Source organism: Peromyscus eremicus, chromosome 4 (genome assembly GCF_949786415.1).
Source record: "Peromyscus eremicus chromosome 4, PerEre_H2_v1, whole genome shotgun sequence".
In the NCBI taxonomy this organism is placed as follows: domain Eukaryota; kingdom Metazoa; phylum Chordata; class Mammalia; order Rodentia; family Cricetidae; genus Peromyscus; species Peromyscus eremicus.
In genome coordinates, this window is record NC_081419.1 from 153,018,750 (window position 1) to 153,029,735 (window position 10,986).

General features: G+C 47.2%; 1 protein-coding gene across 5 annotated transcripts; it reads left to right on the forward strand.

Annotated features, from left to right (window-relative positions):
* Positions 1-3,752: 3,752 nt before the first annotated feature.
* Positions 3,753-7,864, forward strand: Oprl1 (opioid related nociceptin receptor 1). 5 transcript variants are annotated; one of them, XM_059259843.1, is made up of 4 exons: positions 3,829-3,976; positions 4,527-4,560; positions 6,632-6,987; positions 7,065-7,864. In XM_059259843.1, exons 1-4 carry the CDS (start codon positions 3,829-3,831, stop codon positions 7,586-7,588), a joined length of 1,062 nt encoding a protein of 353 aa, XP_059115826.1. In that variant the 3' UTR covers positions 7,589-7,864. The 5 variants fall into 5 exon arrangements, with proteins under 5 accessions (XP_059115824.1, XP_059115825.1, XP_059115826.1 ...); XM_059259844.1 differs by having other exon boundaries at positions 3,829-3,961; XM_059259845.1 differs by lacking the exon at positions 4,527-4,560 and adding an exon at positions 4,710-4,715 and having other exon boundaries at positions 3,859-3,998.
* Positions 7,865-10,986: the final 3,122 nt, after the last annotated feature.

Here is a 10,986-nt window from a genome sequence, read left to right on the forward strand (position 1 = left end):
CGGTGCACCCTAATAAAGCTTATCTGAGGATCAGAGGAAAAAGCCAGCCACTATATTAAACATAGAAGTCAGGCAATGGTAGCACACACCTTTAATCCCAGCACTTGAGATCTCATGTCTTTGCTTGGGAAGGACACACGTCTTTAATCCTAGGAAGTAATATGGCAGGACACAGAAAGGTATATAAGGTGTGAGGAAACAAGAACTCATGCTCTTAAGGCAGGACCAGGAACTAGATCCTTTTAAGCAGTTCAGCTGATATTCCTTTCTGGGTGAGGACTCAGAGGCTTTCAGTCTGAGGAAACAGGATCGGCTGAGGAGTTGGCGAGGTGAGGTTGGCTGTGGCTTGTTCTGCTTCTCTGATCTTTCAGCATTCACCCCAATATCTGGCTCCAGTTTTTTTTATTAATAATTATAATTTATAATTAAGAATAAGCCTCTGTGTATGATTTATTTGGGAGCTGGGGGCGGACCCCCCAAAAAAGAGCAAAAAGAGTAAGAGTGAAAAACAACCAATGACATTTTGGTGTTCCAGTGTGGGGCCATAGAAAGCTGAACAACATCTCTTGCTGACCCTGTTGTCTCACTTGTGTTCTGTATTGTCCTGTTTTTTCCTTTCTAGAAAGTCCACTTATTCTTGCTGAGTTTCTGTTTGGCCTCAAGATGCTAGAGCTATTTCCTCTGTACTACCAGTGCCCATTTTGGCCACCTCATCTGTCATATGACCAAATTATTCTTCCACCTGAGACAACATGTGAGCATGTGGACTCTGAGCTACATTCTATTGGTACACACTTACAGATATATGCTGAGACCAGAGCTCGGTTTTACCTGACAGCATTGTAGCTGAGTCATAGTTGAGGCCATGAAGCTGAGCCAAGGACTCTTGGGACTAAGGACAGTGGCAGGGAAGGCTCCTTAGAATAGGCAGGATTGAAGCTAGTTTGGGTGTGAGATCTATGCAGTGGGGTAAGGCAAAGCACACAGGAGTCAACCCAAGACCATGAGAGGAAGGGACATTCTGTGGCTCTGTTCTGCCTACACTTACAATGCTTATAGCATCCTCTTTCCAAATCTGGAGCCTGGACTGGAAGGCAGGTGGAGGCTGTTAGGAAAGAGCCTCTGTAGAGGTACAGAGACAGCTTGGTTGAGAACTCTGGGGTTGTTTGGAGAAGATGCTTCAGGAGTTTCAGCCTGTCTGAGTTCCTACCTCTTCAGACTTTTGAGATCAGGGTACCAGCTTTGTCTGGGATGGGAGGAAGGAGGGAGGAAAGAAGGAGGGAGGAAGGAAGAGAGAGAGAAACAGAGAAACAGAGACAGAGAGAGAGACAGATAGAGGGACAGAGACAGAGAGTGCATACCTGTGTGCTGCATATCTAAGTGCCTTAATCTGTACCTACCTGTTCACATCCTCTTTATATTTTTCTCTTTGTGCCTGCATATACCTTGTAGGTTTGAATATGTGATCTTTGTGTGCATCTCTGAGCACATATCACTTGTGTCTCTGTGTTTATACTGTGCCTGGCTGTGTATCTCTGTATGTGTTCTGTTAATTTGCAGGAATGTGTCCTCGTGTGTTTCCTCGAGTGTCCATGTGTTTTCGAGTCTCAGTTGCAGAGACAACTCCTTGGAGACAGCTTGGGATGCTGAGTCCTGGGGCGTCTGTCTGCTTTGGCCTTTTCTGGTTGGACAGGTATCCTAGCAACACTTCTGTGAGTTGCCTAGCAACCAGGTCCCCATCCTTGGAGAAGGAGCAGGGTCTGGCTGTATGTGGGAGGTCTGGCTCTCATTCAGCCCAGACAGGAAAAACAACCCTTTGATTTGATGATGGCTTTAGACTCAGCATAGGGTCCCTAGCCTACATGACCTTGACTTATGGCTTTTATTTCAGTGAACTGTGACCCCTCTGCTGGCAAGGAACATGGTCCCTAGGAGCTTGCCAACTCTGTGTATACCAAAATCCATGTCTGGGGCTCAGCTGTGGTGTTGTCTCTAAGTGACCAGCAGATCTGGCTTCCTCTTATTCCTGCCATTTTGACAGGCAGCTTCAGACCTCAGAGGTGTGATGCTTTCATTTGTGTGAGGATAATATGGGTGGCAATGGCCACGTGTAGTGGGGGGTTCATGAGCTCAATTTTGTCTTAGGCTTGGTGTACATTAGGTATAAGCAGCATCAGTAGATGCAGGGCAGTACTGGTTCCTCAGTCCAGACAATCTCTTGTTTATTTGCAACAAGACCTTTACCTGGAGAATTAGTTGGGTCAGGATATTGCTGTCTATTGCTTTCCCACTAGACACCTGGCTGAGGACAGCTTTGGGCAAGAAAGCCAGCAAAATCTGGTCTGTGCTAGGCTGTACAAAACATTTTTGCTGGGTGGTGGTGGTGCACATCTTTACTCCCAGCACTTGGGAGGCAGAAGCAGGTGGATCACTGAATTCAAGGCCAGCCTGGTCTACAGATCGAGTTCCAGGACAGGCAGGGCTAACTCTGTCTCAGAAAACCAAAACAAAATAAACAAAAAACCCAAACTAAGCAAACAGCCCCCCCCCCCAAAACAACCAACCAATCAACTAACACACACACACACACACACACACACACACACACACACCCCAAAACAACATTTGCATGTGTTGGAGCCTCACAGCTGCCTCTGGGTGAGCTTTCTCTGTGTACATCTCTGAGTATGTCTTCATGGCTAAGGCTGTGTGTGTGTGTGTGTGTGTGTGTGTGTGTGTGTGTGTGTGTCTGTCTGTCTGTCTGAGTTCCTGTTCATGTCTCCATTTTTGTGTTTATGGATGTCCCTATTATGTGTCCCAGCTTCTGAGTGTGTCTGTCTTGGGTGGGTGGGTCCATCACTTCATATGTGTTCTAATCTTTTGTCTGTTCCTACCTGGTGTGGAGCCTAGGGGCTTCTGGTCTGGTGATCTTCCTTTTCTTGGCTCCCTTCTCCAACCTGCACAGCCCCTCCCTCTCTCAGCCGCAGCCTTCTGCCCTTCCCCCGCCTTCTGGCTGCCGCACTGGCTGCTGCGTCTAGTCAATATCTTGTCTTCGGAGCAGGAGCTAGGAGCAAGGAGCCATTCACAGCCTGAGCAGACCCCATGCTGGAGTAAGAAGCATTGCTCAGTCCACTGTGCTCCTGCCTGCCTGCTTTTCTGCTAAGCATTAGGGTCTGTTTTGGCCCAGCTTCTGAAAAGGTTGTGTGTACTGTTGGAGGTAAGAGGGACTCTAGTGAGAGCTACTGCTGCTGCTGTGGGGTGGTGGGGGTGGGGTGGTGGTGGTGGTGGAGATTCGGGGCTGGGGGTTGGGAGGAAGCTATGTGAAATGACTGAGCCCTAGGTATTTCTGGGTAAATCCCACGTCTTTTGTGCTCCAGTGTGCTTTCAGATGGTTTAGGCATTTTCGTATTCAGATGGCTGTGTGCCCCTGAGTCCCTGTGGGTGGACATGTATGCTTGTGTAGCTACCTCCAGATAGCTTCTGTATGAGTCTGTAATCCTAACATGAAGTACTCTTGCGGCTACATGTGCTCCCATACCTCTGTGTGTGCTATCATGTGCCCATGTGTGTGCTTTTGTCCTTGTGTCTACATGTGTGCTGAGTGTTTGTGGATGCCCATGGAGGTGTTCCATGTGCCTGTTAGGCTAGTTGTGCTGTATTCTAAGGCCTCAGTGGACTGTGTCTAGAACTGTGGTCACTTTTTCTGTGCCCTGTTCCAGGAACTATATTGAGTGACTTTGCAGGGTGACAGCATGGAGTCTCTCTTCCCTGCCCCATTCTGGGAAGTCTTGTATGGCAGCCACTTTCAAGGCAACCTGTCTCTCCTAAATGAGACTGTACCCCACCACCTGCTGCTCAATGCTAGCCACAGCGCCTTCCTGCCCCTTGGACTCAAGGTCACCATCGTGGGGCTCTACTTGGCTGTGTGCATCGGGGGGCTGCTGGGGAACTGCCTCGTCATGTATGTCATCCTCAGGTAGGCTGGGCCCCACCAATCTGTGGAGAGGGAACCTGAGCCAGAAGGCTGTTGTGGATGAATCTGAGCAAATATGGATTTTTCTACTTGTTCCATCAAATTTCTTTCCTCTCTGTTTAGGGGGCAGGATCAACCTTGATATTCAACTCCTGTTCTGCCCCCATGTGTTCCAGACTAGGTGTCACCACCTGGAGGCTTGGAGCTGCAGATAAGTCTGTGCCATGCTGTCTGTGTGAATGACCTCATGGGTACACAGGATCCTAGTGTTTCTCAAAGAGAGGCAGAGGGGCTGAAGCCCTTGTTCTTTGGCTCTTGGGATCTCTGTTCATAGTGAATGTTTTTGGCTGATCCTACCCTCTACTGGTGCTCAGAAATGGGAAAATTTGGAGGACAAAAAGAAGACAGCAGTACTGGGTGATTGAGGTAGAGTCGACAGTGAGGGGATATGGATGGGGGGAGTATGAGGTACAGTTCTGTGGACAAGAAAGCTACACAGGAGTGAGCAATGGGTAAATGTGTTGTGGCAATGATGGTCTCTGTTTTTTTCCAGCTGGGAGGGCATTGAGGGGGACTGGAGACAGCAGGTGAGGACTTGAATGCCAGGCTGGGGACACCAAATTCTTTGGGCATTGGAAAGACATGGGAGGTACTTTAATGGTAAATAACTATAGCAAGGTTCTTCACTGATATAAGATTCTTCCTCTTTCAAAAATAGATGGCTCTGAAGAAAGAGATTATGGTCTCCTTGATGGTATTAGTGTTGGTGGAGGCAGGACAGAACAGTGCAGTGTCAATACCCTGCCTCATTACCATCCTTTTAGTATTTCCGAACAAATTCTGTTCACCATGGGCCTTATTTTCTCTATTTGTTAAGTGGGAAATGTGGATTATATAGCTATATGTATGTGCATGTGCACACATGTGTGTATGTATGTGATATGTGATTAGACAGTGCAGTAGGAAAAGCCTTCCCAGTATTGACTTCCAGTAGAGGACTCTTGTGGGAAACTATTCTGTGACCCATGTGCCTCTTAATGGATAGAGGGTGTGTCTTTGGCAAGAAGTGCAGCAACCTGGGGCAGTTTATAAGCCTTGCCCACCCTTCTTGTCATCAGTACTTCTTTCCTACATTTCTCCTTTGTGTTTGGGACATTAAAACTCTTGGAACCATTTATGGTGTTAGAATAGACAAGAGAGGCTATCTTATCTACCAGCATCTCCAGAGAACCATTTTCAGCAACTGCTGTGGCCACACTGGCTCAGGAGACAGCACACAGTATGTTTGAATTGGATGTACGTCGGGAGCCAGAAAAAATCTGATCTGAGCCCCATTCGACACTTTAGCAGTTCTAAGCCCTTATGAAAGCTACTCAGCTCCTCTGAGCCTCAGTTTCCTTTCCCTCAGAGTAGGGATCAAAATAGCATTTTTGTAAGCCTCAAATGAAATAAAAATCTATGTAAGAGCTTGTCTCAGATATCTACCATTATTATTGACATTGCAATTTATTATAATTAAGGTCTCTGGACTTAATAGCTAAGAAACAGAATTTAATCCCCGATTCCCTGATAGCAACTAAACTGACACAGACTACTGTCATCTTTAGTGCTGCCACTGCCATACCACCATCATCACTGACATCATTTTCATCACCATCGCTGTCATCAGCATTATCCCTATAACCACCCTTCCCTACCACTATCATAAACATGAATTCATTCCATTAATATTTGTTACTTACAGGCTGGAGAGATGGCTCAGAGGTTAAGAGCACCGACTGCTCTTCCAGAGGTCCTGAGTTCAATTCCCAGCAACCATATGGTGGCTCACAACCATCTGTAATGAGATCTGGTGCCCTCTTCTGGCCTGCAGGCATGCATGCAGACAGAACACTGTATACATAACAAATAAATAAATAAATAAATCTTAAAAAAAATTGTTACTTACAATGTTCCTAGCATGGTTCCAGGTGCTTGGAAACAATCAAACCTAATTAGTACCTCTTCTGTTCTTGTCACCATTTCCGGTTTCCTTTTTTAGAATTAAAAAATTATTGCATTTATTTGTGTGTATGTGTGTGTCTGTCTGGATGTGTAGGTCAGATGAGGGAGTTGGTTTTCTCCTTCCACCACGAATGTCCTGGAGATAGAGCTCAGGTCGTTAGAATTGGCAATAAGTGCCTTTACTGGCTGAGCCATCTGGCTGGCCCACCAATTCCTGTTTCCATTGCTAGACAACATTGTCACTTAAAAGACCTTCAATGAACTTTCCAGGCAGTGCCCTGAAAAACCTCTGAGAGGAGTGTTAAGAGAGATTCAGGAGAGAAGACAGTATTTCTCTCTTGATTTCTTCCACAAAGCTCATATTCAGATTAGATATGTATTCAATTGCTCCTCCATGCCCCAAATTTTCCAGGGTAGTTCTCTCTTTAATATTTGAAACCTTTTTGTAGATGTCAAAATCACATGAGGAGCTTGTTAAAGTGTTTGTCCCAGGCTCAATGGACCTTGGGTGTAGTGCAGAATCTGCCATTTAACAAGCTTCCTCGGAGACTTTGAAGTTGAGAGATTCAAAGATGATGGTCCTCATGGTGGCCCCTTTTGCCAAGTCCAGCCAAAGTGGCCAAGTGGAGCATTTCTTCTTCCTGTTCCCTACAGGCATACCAAGATGAAGACAGCTACCAACATTTATATATTTAATCTGGCACTGGCTGATACCCTGGTCTTGCTGACACTGCCCTTCCAGGGCACAGATATACTATTGGGCTTCTGGCCATTTGGGAATGCACTGTGCAAGACTGTCATTGCTATTGACTACTACAACATGTTCACCAGCACTTTCACTCTGACTGCCATGAGTGTAGACCGCTATGTGGCCATCTGTCACCCTATCCGTGCCCTTGATGTTCGGACATCCAGCAAAGCCCAGGCTGTTAATGTGGCCATATGGGCCCTGGCCTCAGTGGTTGGTGTTCCTGTTGCCATCATGGGCTCAGCACAAGTGGAGGATGAAGGTCAGTAGGTGGTCCTCCTCTCTGACCAGTTCCCCATGGTTCTTGGTGGCCCTTCTGACCCCATTTCTCTCCTGCAGAGATTGAATGCCTGGTGGAAATCCCTGCCCCTCAGGACTATTGGGGCCCAGTATTTGCCATCTGCATCTTCCTCTTTTCCTTCATCATCCCTGTGCTGATCATCTCTGTCTGCTACAGCCTCATGATTCGGCGGCTCCGTGGTGTCCGTCTGCTTTCAGGCTCCCGAGAGAAGGACCGGAACCTGCGGCGTATCACACGGCTGGTGCTGGTGGTGGTGGCTGTGTTTGTGGGCTGCTGGACACCTGTGCAAGTCTTTGTGCTGGTCCAAGGACTGGGTGTTCAGCCAGGCAGTGAGGCTGCAGTAGCCATCCTGCGTTTCTGCACAGCCCTGGGCTATGTCAACAGCTGTCTCAACCCCATTCTCTATGCTTTCCTGGATGAGAACTTCAAGGCCTGCTTTAGAAAGTTCTGCTGTGCTTCAGCCTTGCATCGGGAGGTGCAGGTTTCTGATCGTGTGCGCAGCATTGCCAAGGATGTGGGCCTTGCTTGTAAGACTTCTGAGACAGTACCACGGCCGGCATGACTAGGCGTGGACCTGCCCATGGTGCCTGTCAGCCCACAGAGCCCATCTACACCCAACACGGAACTCACACAGGTCACTGCTCTCTAGGTTGACCCTGAACCTTGAGCATCCAGGGCCTCGAATGGCCTTTCTTTTGGCTCAGGATGCTTAATCCTAGAGGAAGACCTTGTAACAACACCATGGGACAGGTCCAAGCATCAAGGTGGCCTCTAAGGCCTCTGTCAAATTAGGCTCCCCGCTCCGGTGTAAGACCAGAGAGGACCAAAGGACACTGAATGGAAACATCCATAACACTGTGGACATGCCTGGTGAACTCACATAGATATTCATGCTTCACTTGACTCTTCTCTGGCCTCTCCCTGCTGCCCTGGCTCTAGGTAGACTCAACCTGAGGTATTGCAGTGATCACATAGTCACATGTTTTATTATATTGCCCTCAGCCTTTAAGTATCTCCATAGGACTGCTGAAAATACTTGGTGTTGCCTGGTGCTGCAGTGGGCAGTGCCCTAAGCTTGGAGCTGCCTTGGAGCATTTTCTGGTTCTGACTCCACTGATGCAGCCAGATTACCCGAGGTGGGTGGGCATCAGTGGGTTCTTGGATGGCTGTTTTCTGAAGATTCTCTCTATGCTGTACCATGAAGTCTGTGAAGGGGACTTCACTTGCCACTGCCACTGCCTATTCTGACTGTGGCTCCAACATAGGCCACCTTCTCAGCAAGAGGCCAATAGGGGACAATACCCAGAACTTCCCTATGGCCCTTTCCCTCCAAAACCACTGTGAACTCTTATATCACAGACTGCTTGACAAGCCCTGCAACCCTACTTCTAGGTGTGTGGGAGGTAATCAGGAGAAAGCTGCTGTGTGGCCTCTGTAGGCTGCTCACAACATAGAGGCAGCATGTACTGGTCTTGGCTGCTTAGTAAGAGCAGAGCAGAAGAATATGCTCTGTTCTTATTCCCCACAGCCTCCCTAAGCTCTCTGGCGGTCTCTATTTTACTTGACATCGGAGGTCAGCAGTTGTACTGCTAGAAGCATACTTGTAGCTTGGGAAAGGTAGTCAGGATGTGTTCTGTTCTGTACCTATAGCGACTACCTGCTTCATTTACAGGCCTTAGGGCATATTTGAGTAAGTCCTGAGCTTGCTGCCAAATTGGAAGTTGGCATCAAATGAACAGTTAGTGTGAAACTGAAGCCTAAAATGGCTCATTTGAGCCAATCTGCAAGGACCAAGGGATTTGGGGACATTGGAAGAAGTCTGTATCTTGGAGATCTATTTGATCTTGTAGATGTTCTTTTTGTGGATCAGTTACCAAAATACTAGCAACCTTGGATAGACTTTGGTATTCCACTGAGATCTTTGTTAGGTGGCTTCACACAATGTAGAACCTGGGCTACTTCCTGTCTCGGAGAGACTTGGCCTTAACAATCTTAATGAGGAGGCCAAGACTCTGACATTTGAGTGGGAACCATTAGCTATAGTGTTTTCTTGCCAAGGTTAAAAACTTTGTGAATTTGTACATTTTCATGTATTTAAGCATGCAACAAGTGTCATTTCCATGCATGTAGCCAGCCCTGCGCCTGCCTCTGGAGTAATGAAGGAGTGTCATAATAAACACTTACCCAGTGACCGGTGCTGTCCATAGAATAAGTGTTGCTGACTCTAGCTACATAAGAGTAAATTGCTGGGAGTTCACATTCTTTGGGACAGACAGTAGGACCAGACTATGGGTTCTTAAACCTGTTCTGCCCTTGGTAGAGGGTCTTTAAGAAGTCTCTTGACTTATAGGAGGGAAACTAGATCCTGGGTTGCAGAGGCTGCTGCCTTTCCTTCTCCCAAAATAGTGACTACTCTTTTCCCACCCTCAGGGGCAGATACCTTTCTTCCTGGCTTACAGGCTTTTCTTTGCCTCAATTTGAACAGGATCCTATGTGCTAAAGCCCTTGCTTCCAGTACAGGGCTGGTGGATCAAGGTTTGGTTTTATTCAAGTTTTAATGACAGATGCTGTCAGCTTGGGCTTTTTGTTTTGTTTTGTTTTGTTTTCGTGACAGAGTTTCTCCATGTAGTTTTGGTTCCTGTCCTGGATCTCACTCTGTAGACTAGGCTGGCCTCGAACTCACAGAGATCCACCTGCTTCTGCCTCCCAATGCTGGGATTAAAGGCGTGCACCACCACACCACACCACCACCCGGCTAGCTTGGGCTTTTTCAGTCTAGCAGTTTATAAGCCATGGACATGAATTCCTCACAGGATTGAAAGCTGCAGTCCATGAAGGTGTGGTGGGCTGAATTCTATGAGATTGTGTTCTCACTGTATCCTTACTTTATAGAAAGATGGTTTCAGAACTGCACACATCCCATTAATAGTAATAGTAGGGTTGTGGGGTTCCAACCTCATGACCTACAGCTGAGTCACCTCTTAACATCATCACATTGGGGGACAGGACTTCAAAATGTGAATTGTGTGTGTGTGTGTGTGTGTGTGTGTGTGTGTGTGTGTAGGTACACAAATAGTTCTTTGTTGTTGTTGTTTTTTTCCAGACAGGGTTTCTCTGTGTAGCAGTCCTAGCTGTCATAGAACTCACTTTGTAGGCCAAGCTGGCCTCAAACTCAGAGAGATCCACTTGCCTTTGCCTCCCAAGTGCTGAGATTTAAGATGTACACTACCATGCTCAGCTCACAAATAGTTCTTAATAAACAGACTGGTTTCAAATAGAAATTCAGCATCAAGGAAAAAATTTCCTCCCTGATGAAGTTATAGTCCCCAAGAGATTGTATGTTTCTGATGTGTGGGGTTCTGGGCTGCTGATCCTGGCCAGTGTCTTAAAGGAGTTTGGCCATCAGGGGAGATGAATGTGTTTCTCTGGTTGTCCAGGACTATGTACCTTCCCCATTCCCTTCCTCATTCTGCCCAGCCCAGTCTCACCTCTGTTTCTGTTTACCATTGAGCCTGATCAAGTCTAGTTTCTCTGAATCTGAGTTTCCTTCTCTGTGGAACTGCACAGCCTTCCTCTTGGAGTTAAAAGCCAGGGTTCATCAGCTGCTTTGGACTCTTCCCACCAGAGGAGGGCACTGTGGCCCCATTGTATGCCCAGCCAAGTTCCTTGACCAGGTGCAATTAAAAACAACTGTGAGATTTGGGTATAAAGTGGGGTTAGATTTTCCTTGGGACCAGGAGCCAGAGTGTCGGGGTTTGGCAGAGTAAGTCCCTTCCCAGACTCCCAAGGAGTCCATGGAGAAGAACAAAGCTAGTTCCAACAGATTCCTAGTGAGAAGCATCCTTGTTCTTGCTGGCTAGCCCTGGGTAGCCACAGGGGAAGGAGGCTTTTCCCTTTGCTGGGCTGTGGGTGGCGACAAAGGTCTGTGTAAGTACCACTCACTAAATGATTTCACCACTA

Excerpts from the sequence above, each read along its gene's own strand:
- Oprl1 (XM_059259841.1), top strand. The coding sequence starts at position 3,753 with ATGGAGTCTCTCTTCCCTGCCCCATTCTGGGAAGTCTTGTATGGCAGC. Across the intron at positions 3,977-6,631 it reads GTCATGTATGTCATCCTCAG|GCATACCAAGATGAAGACAG; the intron begins GTAGGCTGGGCC and ends TGTTCCCTACAG. Across the intron at positions 6,988-7,064 it reads AGCACAAGTGGAGGATGAAG|AGATTGAATGCCTGGTGGAA; the intron begins GTCAGTAGGTGG and ends TCTCTCCTGCAG.